Source organism: Cariama cristata, unplaced genomic scaffold (assembly GCF_000690535.1).
Source record: "Cariama cristata isolate BGI_N322 unplaced genomic scaffold, ASM69053v1 Scaffold46223, whole genome shotgun sequence".
Lineage (NCBI taxonomy): Eukaryota > Metazoa > Chordata > Aves > Cariamiformes > Cariamidae > Cariama > Cariama cristata.
Genome location: NW_009609849.1, coordinates 1 through 18,922, shown reverse-complemented (window position 1 = coordinate 18,922; position 18,922 = coordinate 1). Strand labels below are relative to the sequence as shown.

At 35.9% G+C, this 18,922-nt stretch overlaps 1 protein-coding gene across 1 annotated transcript; it reads left to right on the top strand.

The window, feature by feature from the left end:
* Window positions 1–621: 621 nt before the first annotated feature.
* Window positions 622–16,338, top strand: CCP110 (centriolar coiled coil protein 110kDa). Its single transcript, XM_009697644.1, has 14 exons — window positions 622–768; window positions 2,146–2,274; window positions 3,705–5,355; window positions 6,296–6,420; window positions 6,565–6,754; window positions 7,440–7,579; window positions 7,944–8,060; window positions 8,329–8,427; window positions 8,692–8,808; window positions 9,308–9,387; window positions 9,991–10,053; window positions 10,980–11,039; window positions 11,609–11,691; window positions 16,286–16,338. Exons 1-14 carry the CDS (start codon window positions 622–624, stop codon window positions 16,336–16,338), a joined length of 3,054 nt encoding a protein of 1,017 aa, XP_009695946.1.
* The last annotated feature ends 2,584 nt before the right edge of the window (window positions 16,339–18,922 follow it).

The window sequence follows — 18,922 nt, the reverse complement described above, 5'->3', positions numbered from 1 at the left end:
ATTTGTACTCTGGTAGGGGTGGGCGGTGTGAGGTGCGTAGGCTCTTCTAAGGAAACAGGGCTGTAATTTATTTTTTCGGTGGAAGTATTGGCGTCTGTTTGTACAGGGATGTGTCGAGGAGAAGGCTCATGGGAGTGGGACACACGTTCCTCTCGGCTCCCTGGATATAAAGGCTGGGCTCGCTTTAATACCAGCTTAATTATTTTAAAAATTTTTAAAATTTGGCTGCAATTTTATTTATTGGGTTTTTTTACAGTTGATAGGATCTATCTGATAGTCATGGGAGACCTTAAAGGTTTAGTCTTTGATGGAAATTGTTAATATTATCTGTAGCATGTGTAGTTTTGTAAATCCTGATTGTCTAAATGCGTACTTTCTTCTTGGTGTACTTGTGATCATCTTTTTTTTGCTCATATATGCAGATTCTATTTTTATATGGGAAAAAAAGAAGAGCTTTACAGCTTTTGTTAACGATAAGAAGAGAAACTTAATTGAGTTTTCTAATGTATAATTTGTTTCCCAGAATATAGTGATACAGAATTAATTGTGATATTGTTTTCCCTTCATGGTCTTGGAAGTATATGGAAGAGTTATGTTTTTATTCTTTGCGACTTAGTTAACATGAAGATGGAGGACTATGAAATATTCTGTAAGAAGCATCTTACCAGAATCCAAGAAGAGGCAATAAAAAGAGAAACATCTTTCACTGTTCGGCACAAAAGTATCTCTCTCATTCAATTCCATGGAGTGCCTGTGCTTTCCCCTCTGGTAAGGCTTTTATTTTTTTATTTTTTCCTTTTCTTTTCTTCCCTGGTGTGCTAACTGTGCTATTGGCACTAACTTTGATGTCCACATGTAATGATTCTACTGAAGGTACAGCTCTGTGTGAGGTATCATCTGGCCTGCTGCTTAGTGTATTCTAAGCATTCCTAGCCTTAATTTTACTAAGTTAAAGGGGTAAAATATACTTTTTTTCACATTGACTACATTTGCTTTAGTTTCTTGAAATTTATTATCCTCACAAATGGAGTAAAAATGTTTGTGGTACAGGTGAATGGAAACAGATGAATGTTATTGCTGGGCTTAACTTCATGTAAAATCATATTGACATTCCAAATATTGAACATGTGAGTTTGTTTGAAAGTGTCAAAAAAAAAGAAGTGCAAATAGGAAACACTGAGATAGTTAAAAAGCTTTTAAGTAAATTTCTTTTTCGCATGGGTTTGCAGCTTCCTCTAGTGTATTTCACAGGCTCATCAATTATGTTAAGTCATTCTGTGATGTGCAAAAAGAGCCAAGCAGAAGACTTGGTATTTTGTGCAATAATGCAGCTGACTTCCTTATTTCAGTGATGGGAAATATGAACAGAGAGACTCTCTAACAACGATGTCCAAAAATCGTGATACAGATATACTAAATGATAGACTAAATGATATATTTTAACATTTTTCATTTATAAATGGGCACATATTTTAAGGTTTCATAGAAGAATGCATCATTTAACTTGAGACTGTTTAATTTTATAGAACTTTGAAACCAGTTTTTGTAGATCTAGTTTTGTAGATCTAGTTTTGACTTTTATCAAACTATATATTCTAAAGTAGTAACTTGGAAGATTTTCAGATTTTGATTGTTGAAAGGATCCAGAAGATGGCTTGCATACATTTCTGTCGTCTTGTGAAATTCACCTCTGGTTCAAGAGGGCAAATGCGAGCTAGTCTTTTGTAGAGCTTAATAGTTTGAGTACGAGTAGGAAGATCGGTCATAGAGGGCTCTAGAGGATGCCCAAAATTCCCATCTTCATAGAGGACTGAGAAAGACCTGTCCTGCAGTCTGAGTCCTGTGTCATTTGAAGTTGGTACTGTCGCATGTAATGTTTGTGCAATATTTTTATAAATGACCTTTTAAATTCATATTCATTTGCATGTGTGCCAAGAAAGCATTTTGTGTATCTTCCATTAAAAAGAAGTATAACTGGTTAAAAAGAAGCTAGCATTTAAAATGTGTGCAAGGTCTCAACTCAGGTGATTGTTGTTCTTCTATTGTTTTGTTCAATTGTTTTTCTTTCTAATTTTTTTTCTGTAATTCTGTATTGAAATTTGCATTTAGTGATAGAAACCATGTTTGTTTCACTCTGTTTTGCAGCTTAGCCTTGACAAGAAAAAGGAAATACAGCAATATAAACAGAAAGCACTGGACCTAGAGACCTGGAGACAGAACTCCCGGAAAAGAGCTTTATTGAATCGTGTTCAGGAGATTCTAGAAAATGTTCAGGTAGTGTTAGTCCAAAGCTGCCTTACAGCTTTATAGAAAACCTCTGATTATAGACATTCTGAGAAAGTGCTGGGGTTTAAGTATTCACCAATAGAAAGACGAAATTAATAGCAGTTAACTCTCCAGAACCAGCATTTGCTAGTATTTCATGCTATGTGACTTGATAATTGATTATTTAGTGATAATATCTACGTTCATTGGAATGCGTGGGACTTGTTTTGCTATGTGCAAAAGGCAGACCACACCAGATGACTGACTGTTGCTTTTGTAGCTGTGTTTGAAACAACTAGATTGTAAAAACAAATGAACAAAATCCTCGATGTTAGAGCTAGCTTTATTTGCAAGCTTATAGTTTAATCAGAACACAATCTATATTCATCGTAACGATTAAAGAATTAAAATTGGCTTCGCAACAACTTGTAATTCTGATGTGTGCTTTATAAGTGTACTGCAACTATTTTGTTTTCTCTGCTGCGTCATTGAAGAATTTAGTCTTCTCAATTTAAACCTCTACTACTAAATACATCTAACCAGGCGGTGGTATTTCTCTTTGAAACAGTTGTAATACAGTCTTTACATAAGCCTGTTGCTTAAACAAGTAGTTAACACTGGATTTGTTGAGTTACTAAGGTGGCAAACAAAACTTACTAGTTTGCATTGTTTACTGGAGTGTACATAGCAACAGTCGTCCGGCTTGCAATTTGAAGATGCAGACCAGGAACATATGTTCAATGCAAAACTAAGTTAGCTTTTTTTTTCCCCCCAAAGGTGCTCCCTTGATAATTGAGTTGCAACACAGAGGATAACCTATAGGGTAATTGTAGTGTGAAAATCTTTTTAAACAAATGCTGGCTAGAAGTAGCATGTAATTCTCACTTAAACTTGGTATTCCAAGTACTTGACAAATGAAAACTGATATTTAATTGTCTCGGGATTAGTAAAGAAATGAATAAATTATTTTATAATTACACTATTTTTATTGGGAATTATGTTGATTTGTTCTTAGTTGTCTATAGGTTAGTCTATATTTCATGCTGAATTTTTTCAGTTATGTTTCTTATTTAATGTAAACATGTTTTCATATTTTAAGAGGAATCTTGCAAGATAATTTGAAGCCATAAAAATATTTTAATATATCCAAGTTACCTTATGAAGAAAAGAACATCTTTGCATTCAGATAGTTGGTATTGTTAAAAATTCAGAGTGGACCGTTATTCAAATTTATATTTTAATTCCAATAATCTCTTCCATGTTGCAAAGAGCTCTGTAATGTAAGTAATTTGTAGGAAATTGATAACAGTTGAACTGAAAATTTTCATTGGTTTTAGGGTGGTAGCATTCTTTTTTCAAAATTCAGGTGAAGCTTGCAGGAATCTGAGTTTTCATTGAAAATATGTGATTTTTTTTTTTTCTTCAATTTTTCTTTGCAGATCAGGAGAGGACCTACCATGAGCGACGTGAACACACGGAACGCTGAGAATACTGGCCCTGATTCAGAGTCAAAAGCTTTGACCAAGTTCACAGCTCTACCAGATGTCAATTTGGCATGCTCTACTGAAAGGCATGGTTCCACAGAGCTTGAAAAGACACCAGAACTTACACCATCAGATACTACTGGGCAGGTGACATCAAATGTGACAGAAGTAGTTAAAGCAGCAGAAGAAAATGTTTTTTCAAAGCAACGCGAGAGTCACTTCTCAAAAGACATACCTTGTCCAAGGGCTGCGTCTCCTGACAATGTGCATAATAAGCATGCGTCACATGCTTTGCAAAAGCAAGAGGGACTAGGAGGGTCACCGTCAAATGAGGAAGTCCAAGATCCATACGTAATGAGTCTTCAGAACCTGATGAAGAAATCTAGGGACTACATAGAGAAAGAGCAAACCAAACGTAGCTCAAAAAGTAATTCGAAGAGGAGTATGAGTGAAAGTCACTCGGATAAAGAAAATGATGGCGTGAAAACAACTGACTCTGTGAAAGAAAGAGCAAAACTTATAGGCAGAAGTTGCACCACTCTGGCACTTGATAAACCCAGTCTTAATAAATCGAATACCCTTCTCCAAGGTGCCTCTACTCATACAAGTAACACAAGTATGTCCACTTTATCCAGTTTTTCTAAAGTGGACATACCTATGACAGTTGGAACACCCCCATTGGTGGATTCGGATTCGGATTCAGATGAAGAATTTAAAAAGAGTTCTGTGTTTGGTCATGACAGTAGCGTTGTCAGGAGCCTCACAGGCTCATATGCCAAATTGCCGAGCCCAGAGTCAAGCATCAGCCCTAAAATGCACCGAAGGCGCCCAAGACCTGTATCAATGGGACACATCATTATAAATAACCCTGTGAATGCTTATGAGCTAAGTCCTAAAGGCAAGGGTAGAGCGATGGATTTAATAATGCAAGATATTGCAGATAAAAATAACGTGTCTGAATCGGTGCCAAAGTTCATGGTGGACTTCGCTATGGTTTGCCCTAGCAGAGTTCCTGCTGTCAACAGGAATTCTTCAGTCCCTTGTGATGGGTTGGGGGTTGGCAAACCGAATCGCCATTCCTTTGGGCACTTGGAAAGCAAAGGAACGTTGTCGGCTGCAGTGGAAGAACAGGTAGTGATGGACAGCAGAGGGCCATATAAAGTAGAGACTACTACTAATATTGTGGCTCCGAAATTGAATGAGCCATTTGCCATCAGTCAGTCTACAGTAACACAGAAGCTCCTAGCTGTGAATGAAACAAAACCATCTAGTTTGCTAGAAAATACTAAATGTAATTCTCCAGTAGAACTCAATAAATCTTACGTTGTAGAAAACCCATCCCCACTACTAATGCAGAGCAAGAATATGCTACAGCAGATGGACACTCCAAGTGTTTCCCCAGCAAATGAGCAGTTCCTAGGAAATCATTTTGAAAAGGTAAAACGTAGACTTGATTTGGACACTGACAACTGCCAAAAAGAAAACAGTCCCTGTGTTTTAACAGTTGGAATGGAGGAACAAGAGAAACAGTGGTTGCAAGAAGAGAAATACCCTGTGGGATCAGTTTATATTACCAAGAATGCAGCCCCTGATAGTATGGCAAAAGGTAAAAGACTTCCTGTAGTGGAGTGTTTTTTCTTAAACTTACTTCTCAGTTTATAAATCTTTGAGGAAAAAACACAATGATCATTAGTCATTGGTGTTTCTAAGTATGTATATATATCAAACAGCTAAAATTTTGAGTGTAAATTTTTTTTCAATAACCTCATTATTTCTCTAATTATTCATTAATGACAAATCCTGAAATTCAGCTTGTTACTTGAGCTGTTTTTAACTGCTACAGAATGGAGTAATCGCTGTCTTAGGAGTCACTTGGAGTCAAAAGTGTTGTAACAGTTATTTCTAACAACTACTGGATTAAACAATTTATGGCGAAACATCAGCTCAGACATTGTGTGTCACTTTTGTGAATTTTGTGTTTATTCTCAAGGGTATAATTTGACAACACAAATATTAATTTCCCATTTGAATGTAGAAGTCGGAATTTAATTTTACTGAGAAAATTATGTCTTATTCCATGAGGTCTAAATAAGACTACTGAAAGAAAAGGAAGCCTGTGTAAATTAAAATACCTTTTAATGGGTTGCAAATCACTATGTAGGTATTTTCTTTGAATTCAAGACTGTGTTACATCTGTATGTGTCTCTACCAAATCAAGCTGAAGTGGCATAAATAATATTAATTCACACAATCAAATGTAAGTATACTATTCTTAGAGCTAGACTTTTTTGTGTCCTTATTTTAGTATAGGCTCAGTTGGTGTTACTGCTCTTCCGTTCACATGCTTATCCCACAAATATGGACGTGCAGATATTTTGAAGGACTGTAGTAACTGATGAGGTTTTTTGCAATACATAATGGAAACCTGATATCAAAGAGATGTACTTTTTTACTGAAGATGCAAATTAATCCTGTTAAAAGCATATCTGTCTGTGGCAAAGATCATATAGAAATTATTTAATGCTTGATTCTTTGTATCTTCTCAGAAGATATTTTAAAAACTAAAACGTTGACCTTTGAAGAAATGAGGAAGAGACTTGAAGAACAGCATGCACAACAACTGTCAATTCTGATAGCTGAACATGAGAGAGAACAGGAGAAATTGCAGAAGGTAAGGTAAAAAGAGGAAAAATTCTAAGCAAAGGGCATGTGTGTTGTACTGCAGTTTGTCAGGAAGCAGTTGGTTTTAAAATGCATATTCTATTACTTTGCAGAGTTAGAAAAATAGTATCATAGTTGACTCTTTCTTTTGTAGGAACTGGAAGAACAGGAGAGAAAGTTTCAACTTCAAGGAAAGAAGATTGCTACAACAGAAATAGAAATTTCCAAAGTGAATATTAACAGTAGGATGGAGTTGGAGTGGAGGAAAAAAAGTGAAAGTGGCTTGCTGGAAAGTGTGCAGTCTCAGCTGGCGACAGTCCATAACGCAAACTCTACCAGCATTGGTAAAACTGAGACGGTAGAATATAGATCAAATGTGGTGATATATTTTGCTCTGCAGTGCTTGACTGGACCAGCTGCCCTGCTGTATTGATAAATGCAGTGTCCCTGTCCTAGGGCGCTTGTTGGGAAGAATGTGCGGAAGCTGCTGCCTTCAGATGTTGACAGCATATGTAAACCAAATTTTGTGTGGCATCTTTGTCTAGCTGACATTTAGCACCGTTTCAGCCATCCTTGTACTGCTCAATGTATTGCATTTGTTATGTAATTGTTATAGGGCATATTTGAGGAAAAGAAGCTGAGAGTAAACTCATTTGATCAAGGATGAGGATGTGGATTTGCATCATGTCACAAAAGGTTCATCCTCATGCCACATAGCTGCAGGGCCACCTGTTCTCGTTTGTGTAGGAGGATTAGGGGGGCTCTGCCCAGGGGTCTTGACTGCTAGGAAGTACAACTGCAGCTGATGGAACACCTCTTGCCTGATCCAGAACGTTATGAAATGTTTTGTTTTGTCTTCTGTTCAGCAAATTTTGCTAGGAAATGAATCAGAAATATTCAGATTGTTTCCTGCCTACAATTGACCTTGTAAATGAAGCTGCTACTTCTGAGCTGAGTGTATATGCACACATAGTCATTACTTTATGCACAAAAGTGCATGTTGAACTGTACATTCTGCTTTCCCTGCAGGTTTTGCTCATACTACAACACCTAACACCTTTGCTTCAACAAGTGAAACTTCATTCTTTCTCTGGGGACCAACAGGTAGTGGAGTTATAAAAACCTCAGTGTCTAGGCCAAGTAACAGGATCAAAACTAGGTGGACTCAGGTAAGGAAAAAAAAAGATTTATTTATAGCTTAAAAGTTTTTGTAAGACACTGGTAACCTTTATAATAGTTGTGCAGTAATAAATCTCACAGAAAAGTTTAATATCCTTTCCTATATCGACTTCGATTACACAAGAGAACTGTATAGGATATTTTCTTATTGTTCATATATACAAAATAATCATATAAGAATATATTGCTTCTGCTAAGTTAATATTATGGTGAGTACTTCTGGCATAGCCAAAACTTTGTCAACGGCTTGTTTCTTACTTGAAGACTTATTTCACATGGTTGATGTTATTTGAGTAATAATTCATAATTCTTGCTTTTTATTGAATGTTTAGAAAATGCTTCTTTTCTTTTAAGGTTTTCAGTCCAGAGATACACATGAAGTTTGAGAAGATCACTGCTATGGCAAAGGGATTTCTCACCCGTAGACTCTTGCGGACAGAAAAACTGAAACATCTTAAGCAAACTGTAAAAGTAAGATCAGCATTTTTATACTATGCAGCTTCTCCTCCAGTTTGTTTTTGTTCCTATCTTCAATTGACAGATGAAATAATGCATTTTCTGGTTTCAGAAGAATTTAAGAATGTCTGTCATGTGAACGTGTTTGAGTGCTGCGTTGCTTAGTGTCATAAGGTCCAAGTCAAACAAAGAATATGTGTCCTACACATGCAGTTTGTATGCAGATTGCTTTGTTGTGAAGGCTTATGCTTGGTGCTTAATCTTAGTTTCCTGTCATCCCCAGGATACTATGGAGTTCATAAAAAATTTTCAGTCTGAAGCCCCATTACAAAGAAGTGTTTCAGCACAAGATGCATCTCTTCATCAAAGAGTAAAGGCTCAGGTGACACAATTTAAACTTTTTTTTTTTTTCTTTCCTAGCTATTCTGCTTTTGTAGTATAAATACCTAAAACCTTCATAGTGACTTTGTTTAAAGTAAAATATTTAAACTATGGCTCTGAAGATTCCATTTTTCTGCTGAGAGATTTCAAAATTGTCTTTTCAGGTGTTTTGTTTAGATTGAAAATGAGAAGAGTTTGATGATCAAAACCATGGGAATGTTCACTTGACTGAATATTTTATTAAAATTTTAATCATTCTTTCCAGCTGCGAGCTGCTTTGTGTGGCATCCATGACATCTTTTTTACAATGAAGGCATCGGAAAGAATGAATATTCTGCGTCATGATCGTGAAGTTCGTAAAGAGAAGATGCTCAGGCAAATGGTGTGTTATATTCAAGAGAATGTAAACTGTTTTAAGACTTTAAGTGCGGAATCATTTTGCTTTTAAGAGATACAAAAGTTGGTTTTTTTAAGTTTTTAAAATCTGAATTGTGTTTAATTATGCTTCTGTAGGTAACTTCAAATAAAAAAAAAAGAAGACATCCATGCAGTAGGAGATTATTATGTTGAAACTTTTAATGTGTAGATGTATAAAAATTAGAATGAAAAACATGGTGAAAATAATAACAAAAAGTCCATAACAAGAATTTGTTATGGCACACAAACCTTTTTAATCCTGTAATATAAGGAAGATTCTTTAATTTTAAAAAATAAAAAACCCTTGAATTTAGCCTCAGTGTGAACTTAGTACTGAAAACATTGTTGGTTCTGTTGTTTGTTTTTTTATTTTATTTTATTTCTTTAAGTAGGGGCAGGTCAGATGGGGTTAAGTTCAATAAGAGCAGTAACTAGTGTTATTGTTGGTTCTTTTGCTTTTTTAGGATAAAGTAAAGAGCCCAAGAGAGAGAGTGACACTTTCCACAGCTACACAGAAGTCTCTGGACAGGAAAAAGTACATGAAGTATGTGCAGTTCTCCCTTTGTGATGGGGGCAGGGGGGCAGTGCAAGAGGATTGGTAGGAGTCATTGGAAATACTGAAAAGAAGTTTTTGGAGTAACAATGTCTTTGCAAACTAACATCTCTCCTAGGAAGAATGAATAAAAAACTGTCTTCAGGGGTGTGGTGTGTTACTAAGAGTAGTTCGCTCTTACTCTTAAGAGACTTTTTGTTTGTATGGGAGAAAAATGTTTGTTCTAAGTTGTGCATTTATACGATATTCCAGTGGTGAGCACTTAGTTTATGTTTGATTTTATAAATTGTAAAAAATGCTTCAAGTTATTTTATCAGTCTTTCTAAAGTGCCTAGCAATAGAGGTACCTGATAGAGTATCTCTAGCAAAGTTTTTTGGGCAGATGGTAGCAGGCATTACCCTGGAACACAGTGGACTGAACAGTTGTGTTACACTTCCTCACAAGTAAAGCGATACTTTACTCAGAGTAGTGCTGGTCTGGCAGTATTACATGTAGATGTAGATCCTGTTGTGGGTTTTCGCTTACTGTTTCTGTTTGAGATCTAGCTGATGATTTTATAATTTAAATATGTTTCAATACTTTTGTTTCTCTAGGGCTTCAGAAATGGGAATGCCAAGTAAAAAAATAATCATAAAACAAAAGACTCCTGAAAGTCGGTGAGTGAAGATTACTTGTATTAGGATGCTTTTAAAGAACTGTCTTATAATGATAGATTCTTCGATCTACGTTGCTGGTTTGCCTTCGATCAGCTCAATTCCTGTTATGACAGACAGTAATGAAATCTGTTTTAGCATGGTCTGAGAAAGGGGTTTATTAGCTCATTAGAAGTTAGAAAAGATTTATTTTCTTCAGAGTTAGTTCTGAAATTTTATCTTCAGAAATTATTTATTTATGGTCTTAAATTTGCTCAAGTTCAAGGTTTTTCTCTGAGATACACTGTTAGTATCTCTTAGGCTTCAATTTGACACCACTACTGTTCTTAATGCCCTTTACTTCACAATGTAATCATTGTAATCCTTTGCTTTAGAAAGCTGTCAGAAAAAAAGTGGCTTTCTGTTCTGAGGAAAAGTTCTTGCTTCTAGATTGTGTGATTGTTTCTTAGATCACGAGATTACAGCATTCAATACTTGCTGTTCAGGAAGACAGCAGCCTTTCTCATATGAGACTTGTCTGCACCATTTTCTAGTAGAAAAAGTCAGATACCTGGCATCCTTTATAAACAGTTTTTATCCCATGCTTACCCCAAAGCTTTGAAGTCGTGCTGTCTACAAATACAGTTCAATCTTCAATTACTAGTTTATTCAATTCAGTCTTTTTTCCAGTATGGTCTTATCAATGACTAGGAACTGTTGAGGGAGTTTTATCAGTGTGCTTTTTTGTTTCTTTGTTTCAAACAGCAGAAATAGTAATCCTATTCTGGAATTTTAATTCCTGCCACTTTTGCCTACATGTCATCTGTGTTACAAAGCCTGTTAGCCTTTCTGAAATTTGTCATGTGAAACATGATGCATAATTCAGTATTTCTTATGAGATTTTTTTTTTAAAGGAGAAAAAGCACTAATAAAAGTTTGTGTTTTAACAGCGTTCTTCAACCAAATCAAGGACAGAATGCCCCAGTTCATAGACTACTTTGCAGACAAGGGTAAGAGCACAGCATGTTTATAGCCTAAATATGAAAGTAAATGCAAAGTGCCAGAGCACAGTGATTTCTGAATAATATTTACACATACTGGTGCAACTGTTGTTCAAAGTGAAAATAATTACTTCTCACAGTATTTTGAGAGAGTGATGAAGCTTTGTTTTACCTTATACTGCAAGAAAATATTTAGTGTTCTCATCCTCTTATGTATTGTCTCCATTTACACTGTGTTCCAACATTTCTATTTGTAAAACTCATTTCATGAAGCTTTGCTTCCATTTAATGAAATATGTGTATTTTTATGTGTAGACTGTAATGCCACAGTATCTGAATTGAATTAATTTCTTGAACAGAGTTTTAAAAATCTGTCCATGAGGTGACGTTCTATTTAACGTATCTGTATAAGCCATAATAATGTTAATAGGAATTGTACACATAGTAAGGAGGAGGCTCTGTGGGACACTGTAAAAATGTTTTCATGCCAAACACAGTTTGATAGTGTCTTTATATCTTTGGATACAGCCTTTCAACTTTCTTGCAAGTGACTTATTAACTCTTTTATATTTAATTAGAACCCCTAAGACCTCAATGAAGGGGGTTGAGCAAAATAGAAAGAACGCCTCAGAGAGCAGAGTGTCTAACAAGGCTGTTTCAGGTGTGTAGAAAATTGGTGCTTGGATCTTATGGTAAATAAGTTACTAGTATCTAGAAAAAGTAAATGGGCAATATATTGTTTTCCTTTTCTTGTGCACCTGCTTTGCTATGTCTTAAATCTAACCTATCTCTTTAAACAAACATGTGCTGGTAACTTCACCATCCACTTTCAAATTCTATAAACGTAGTATATAGAATGTACAGCACAGCTCATTTGGTCTCACTCACCAGATACCCAGTCATAAGAAAGTTTGCCAGATACATTCACTGTAACTGTTTGAGAAGCTAATGGTAGTCAAAATAGATTTGGATTAGAATCTTAATGTCATTTGATTCTTAGTTCTGTGCACACATGTAGCTTGTCTTCCACATGAAGCCTATTGAAAGGACAGGAAGGACAGTTTCAGACTTAGCAGTTGGTGTTCAGTCATCATACAGTCCTAAAATTTTATATATTACTGTAGCATCTTACGGAATGTTTCTTAATGACCCAATTTTAAAAGTGGAGTATTCCCATACTCACATACAGAGATTACTGATTGGTTACCTTTTATTAAGAAGGTTTGATAATAATGCCAAACCTCTCAGTTTTCAGCCTGTTCAGGCATGGAGAGAATAGAACACTATGAAACATCTCACACAATTTCCATTTTTTTAATCAGATTTTAAATTTCTTAAGTGACAAACCTTAATTTATCAAAAGGTAAAGTAATTTATAGGTTTTAAAACTGTTTAAGATCTCAATTACACTTTGTTCTCAAAGGAGAGTTTCACAAGTCAGGTATAAAAATTGGGAATTTTTAGGCTCAATAAGGCAAATTTATAATGTAGTAGAATTTCAACTGTTTTCCATAATGATCTGAATTATCTTTATGTATTAAGTATCAAACTTTTTCTGTAAGGGAAGTTCTTATTTGTTACCACCCTGGAGCAGTGCTGGTAGGGAGTATCTGCAAGTTTTAGTGCAGTGTATACAGTGTTTAAATGTGATGTTTCCCCAGAGTGTTTGCTCTTTTCATAGTACTTTGTGAAGCCACGAGAAGTGGCCGTAGAAGGACGTATAGTAAGAAACTATGCATACACATCTGTAACATTGAGTTGGAAGAGGAAAAAAACCAGGGGAAAATAAAAAAGGAAATTATGAGATTACAACCGAGGTTTGTTAATTTTTCTGTTGCAAATTCTCCTGGCACTGCTGTCACCACTAAAGTGAAGCAAGGCAGTTGTTCAGTTGCACTCAGTGACACTACTGAAAAACTAGCAAAGGTAATAAGTAGTCTCTCTGAAATATGAAGAAGAGAATAAAGTAAGCAATGTAACTTTAGTTACCAGAGGTAGCCATTAAGGCAAGTTTTCATCTGCAAGTTTGCAAAAATGTGTCTGGTATTAACTAGTAAATGAGTATGCTGAAGAACAGTGGCAACAAAACAATCAAGACTCTACCACTTACAATAGTACAGAGGTTGTAAAAGAGTAGTAGTGTAAGGGTGGTGCCAGTGTCAAGTTTAGCACTGATTTGAGATTTGGATGCCATCGCCAATCTCATATAATTTATGCTCAGCTCGTAATGATCTACAGTGTTTTTTACATTTGCGTCTGTCATCAGACATGCAATCAAAGCATTATTTCTCACTCTGTTGGCAGTGTGTGCTGCTCTGCTGAGTTTATCTTAGTCATCATTATTGAAGTTGTGACAGTTGATACTTGGCAATGAAAATAATCCTTTGGGATGTATCTCTAAATTTCTCTTTGCCTTTCCTTATTGCTATTTGTTGAATATCTGGAAAGCCATTTAATGCCTTCTGTAGTGGCCTTCTTGGAACTTAAAGTGGATGTGTCTAACCAATTGTATGCTGCCTAGTTCTGGTGTCACAACGTACCCTCATTTAGTGTTTGGACATCACATGTGTTCCCATGGTGTAATACCAATACTTCCGTATGCTCCATTCAAAATAGGTTAGACTACTTGTACTAAATGAACAGAAATGCATTCTGAAATTATTAGATGGGGAACACTTGTCATGAAAAATAATCTGCATAATTTTGTGATAATGAAAAAACCTTAAGTGGAATACATTTAAATAGAACATAGTTTTCTTTATATATGGATAACATGTGAATAGCGAAAAGCTTGGCAGTATGTTGAATAGGGTTTTTTGTTAATAATTTTTAAAAATATATATTTTTTTGAAGTAATAAAGTGTCTTTTTCAAGAGAGATCCTTGAAAGTCATCTGTAGTGAGGCAACATGCTCTGTCTGGGAAAGACCATAGACAGAGAAACTATAATCTCAAGTCAATTTGAAAAGAAAATGTAAAAAGCCAAACAAATGCATATGCTTCTGTTATTTTAGTAGAAGTTTTGTGTTTCAGAAAACAAAGACTTGTAGCAGTGACTTCGTCTAGGCAATACAGAGATTTATTTATATCTGCAACTGTACCAGTCTGCTGTACTCCTAACCCATAATATTTTTATTTAATTTCTTGTCTTCATTCACCCCTGACTCCCAATTAAATTGTGCTTATTAGAGGGGCAAAAGGGAAGGAGGGTTAGTAGAATACAGCTATTATAAATTCATTCAAATTGGAAATGAGACAAACCCTCTTAAGTTGAATGAGTACATTGTTGGTTTTTTTTCTTCTTTTTTTTCCCCATTCTTCTGATTGTATTCTGTCTGCAAAGTGCTTTGTAGCTTAATACCAATCTAATTGATTGTTGTCTTTTTCTGGCAAGAAGGTATTTTGTTTAGGAATCAACTGGAGATCCCAAATTTAGGTTTTGTTGTTTTGTACTCCTTCAATCCAAAATTCTGCGCTAAAGAGAACAGTACAAACTAATAAATCCATAAAGAGTCTTATTTTTTGATTTTTTTTTTTTAAATTATTTTAAATGCGACTGAGATGTTCATTCAGTTGCCTGCACGCTGTGCCAGCAGGGCATTTAATGTGATCTGATTGTGTTAGAAAGAAGGTGGTTGAGATCAGGCTGCTGCTACAACTAGACCTATTTATCTCCTTTGTTTCTGCCCAGTCTGAGTAAGTGTTGTGGAAAAGAAGTATGGGGCACGAGGCACATAGAGTATTTGGGTGGCACCAGCACTTGGCCAAGCGTGGCCTTTCCCACATGCCTGTCCAGACTGAGCAGGGAACAGGTTGCCCAAGCGAGCTGGTGTGTGCTGTGAAGTGCCACACTTCAGGAAGGTGTCAGACTTGCTGTGTGTGAATAGAGGGTCAATTGTATGTCACAGGAGAGAGGCCTCATGTAATTGCTCACCTTGCCACTGGAGAAGGTTGGGTGATAATTGTATTCAGAAGGACTGTAACTCTTTTTAATAAAATTTGTTGTCTTCAATTCCTTAGTCTAGATCACTGGGGTTTTTAACACTTCCCTATACTGTCCTATTCTGTATGTGAGTTTTTTATAGAACTTGAAGTGCACTTGAGGGGAGTTAGGAGGTAGTGTTAAATCACTAACAAACCATCATGCCTGCCGGCCCCTGGTTGTTTGTCCTACGAGATCCCAGGTGAGCTGAAGAGTACAGCACTGGAGAGTGCTGGGCCAGCAAGAATGCCTCTGAGTGTAGTGGGAAGCAGTGTTCAGATGTGAGGGACCCTGCCGTGGTAAGGTGTCTGTGGGCATTTCCAAAGCTGCTTTGCACTGTGCTGAATGCAGCCCTTGGACATCTGTAAGTAACCACTGCAACCCTGACAAAGAGTATCTGAAGAGCATAAAAAGGACTGGCACTTGCTTTGTCACATTCATTTAATTGCCTGGTAATTACTTCTCTTCCATGGCTGTCTTCCATTTCCACTGCTCTGCACCACGTGGTATGATTTTCACTGCTTTGTGTAAATGTTTGCTCACATTGCTGGACACTCTTTGATAACTGCCTGAACATAATGAATGCTGAGTTGAGCTACTTTTTAGCAGCCTGCAGTGCTGAACCCTTATTACTGGAAAATACTTGTGCTATGTGTAGTACAATATGGCTTTCTAAATATATATATATATGTATATATTTGCTCCATGTGGAGAGATTTATTTATTTATCATTATTTTTATACTTGAGCAGCTTTCCTTTTGTAAGGGCTCTGCTTGATGACCCTATTCGTACTGCACTTTTAATTCTGGTTGTGTATATCGACATATGGAAACCTACAACTATCTCTTGGTTTAATGTGGCAGCTGGGGAAAAGGAAAGACTTATCTTAAATATTTGACTTGTATAATATTTTTTTAATTGGTAGTTTAAAAGTAGTACATGGCATAATTAAACTTATCAGTCATTTAATCTGTCTTGGTGATGTGACAGACTTATCTTTTAAATTTGTAAACTGTAGATGTTTTAGAGTAACAGAAAAGAAGATGGAATAGTTACTGAGGAAGGAAACCTATAGGTAGTTTTTGTAAGGCATGTTGGGTGTAACATCATGAAAACTGTAATTTTAAAAGTAGCCACTGAATATATAATACTGCTTAAAAAAAATTTTCCTAAACTTTTTCAGCTATTTTTGTTGGATAATCCTGTTATTAAAACCAGTACTACTAATTGTAAAATGGTAATGTTTCTACTTCATTTTTAACTTCATTTTTAGGAGCATATGCAGGAAGAATCCAAAGAAAGAAGCCAAAAGTTGTGACAATTTAAGAAGACAGCATTCACTGGGATAAAATGGCTATATTTTAGTGATGGCACTCTCAGCACTGATTCAAATATTGCATCTTCTATATGTATATGTATATTTAGAAATTATAAATATACTTTGTCATTTCCAGACGATGACATGTTAATACAAAATTATATTGAAATAATAAAGGGCTGTGAAGCTCTAATGTTTGTGGAAAGATTGCATGTTAAAACTTACTACGTATTCATACTGCTGTGTACACGTAAGATTCATAATCTTCTTTATTTAAAGAACACTACAGGGCATCATTAAGTAAATTTGTGATTTTTTTTCACACTCTAATTCTTGTGTCTGACATGCTTTTTACACAGAAATTGCAATTTTAAGTAATGTATGATTGCCACCATAACTAAGTCATGTGTATATATTTTTAGTTTCACACCATGAACTTAAAGCAGTTAAATAAGAAAAAAACCAACTTGATTGAAACAAAACTGAGCTCTTACACCAGTGAATTTGTCAGCAGCCTTTTTGAATGTACTTTCTATATGAATGAGATTACCTCAATTTAAATACTAATGGCCTAAATGTTTTGCATTTCTGCTGAGTTGGACAGACATGGATCCAGATTAACTGCTGGGCAGACAGATGTACTTTCAATGACTATACTGAAATACCGCATTTATACATGTGGTAGATCAAACCACTGTGCTGGAAGAGTCCTAGGATTTTTTTCCTTGCTGTCTACTGCATTTTCTTATGGAAACGACTTTTGGCGAAGATGAAGAGAAGTGTATGTTCTACAAAAATTTCAGAAGGCAAGATTTTAATTGTTGTACCATTTCAGGCTTACAAATGATTGTCCATAATAATAATTCAGATACCTTATGTTTCGTTCATGACAGTCACAATTTTTCTAAGCAGTTTCTCTTGCACCATGATCTAATGGGCCCTCATTATTTTGGGCGGGGGGGTGCGGATTCCAAATCACAGCAAACACACTCTTACATTTGTGAAAATATAACATTAAAAGATCATGGCCATATTTTGTCTTGGTCTTCATACTGATGGATTTTTATCCTTCAACTTCAGTGGAGCAGATGTCTGTAACTTCTGTCTTTTAATGAACTTGAGACATGATGTTAACATTCGAAGTCCAATAGAGAAAAGAGTCTCCAGAAGAGTAGTTGAAACGTGATGTTAGCATTTGAAGTCCAACAGAGAAAAGCTTGGCTATCTCAGTCTTTGCAGTGCTTACTGTTTTGCTCTGTAACAGCAGTACTAGAGACCTGCCTACTGGAATGTGAGAAGAGTAATATTTTGTTGCTTTCCCAGTATTGATACAATGCAACACCCTAACTTTGGAGGCTTTGATATAAGAGGATATAAGAGAAAAAAGACTGGAAATTTCATTGTGTTAAAGAGTCAGTGTGAAAGAGGAACATTAATGGTGGGATGAGGATAGTATCTTTATGGGCAGTGATGAGTGAATTGGCTTGCATGTGGCACTAGTTGTGGCTTTTATCTACCACCAAGTCTGTCCTCTTTAGCTAGTGACATTGTCCAAACAAATGTTTTATACCATGCAGTAAGTTACCCAATTTGCATACTTGGAAAATGGCAAAAATGCTGCCTAAACACTTTGAAGAGTGACGCTGCTTGGTGGCTCTTTACTGTGGTGTTTATTTGAAAGCTTTGAGGGGGTGGGAGTGCTCCCCTAATGATGTAAAAACACCAAGAGTTTATACCAGTGGAGGACCCGCCTCCTTCATATAAATACTATGGATCTTTTAAAATTTCAGATGTAATACAGAAAATGCCTAAGGCAAGCTTCCTGCTCACCCAGCAGGCATCAAAGCTCTGTTTTGGTTTCCAACTTCCCTTAGACGTGGAATACCTCTCAAGAGGGGAAAAAGTTAATAATGATGAGAGTAATCTGTGTCACAGGTGACAAAATGTGCTGTTGATATAGCAGTGCTGAAGATTGATTTTTTAAAGGATATTTTATGTGCTGTTATTTATTATTAGTATAGGCAATAATGTTGATGTAAAAATAGATTTAGTTTAAGTGTTAGTAAAAATGAATGCTTACTTTCTGTTCAGGTTTCACATCTAAACCTCTCGTACTTTAAGCATGCTTCCAATGTGTAATAAAACATTGTAGCACGAGTTTTCTTTAACGTTCATGAGGCCTTTCTCGACAAGTGCCAGAATTTGGTTTTGTACTTGATGTTTGTATTTATACATATTTATCTTTTTATTTTGTGTGCAATTGTAATACCATTATAGAAGTTTATTTATTTTTGTACTTTACTTCATTTTCACCAGTCTCGCTTTTTACTTAAAACATACTGCACAATAAACTTTAAATCTTTAAAAAGAAGCGCGTTTCTTTTCTTTTTCTGAGTTGAAAAATCACTTGATGTAACATAGAAGGCAAACCCTATGGTGCAAGGCCTTCCCCATCACAACTCACTGCACTTCCTGCTGGTCGATAAGGGTCTCTTCACCCATCCATGAACACTTCTGGCTGTGGCGTTACCCCCGTGGAGTATTTTACACAAGGCTCCAAAAAAAGGCCTGGAGAAGAGGTACCGCGGTGGC

What these genes read in the sequence shown, in the direction of transcription:
- CCP110 (XM_009697644.1), top strand. Translation starts at nt 622, where the DNA reads ATGAAGATGGAGGACTATGAAATATTCTGTAAGAAGCATCTTACCAGA. An exon ending in AGACTACTTTGCAGACAAGG is followed by an intron (nt 11,040 to 11,608) that starts GTAAGAGCACAG and finishes ATATTTAATTAG; the next exon opens with AACCCCTAAGACCTCAATGA. An exon ending in GTCTAACAAGGCTGTTTCAG is followed by an intron (nt 11,692 to 16,285) that starts GTGTGTAGAAAA and finishes CTTCATTTTTAG; the next exon opens with GAGCATATGCAGGAAGAATC.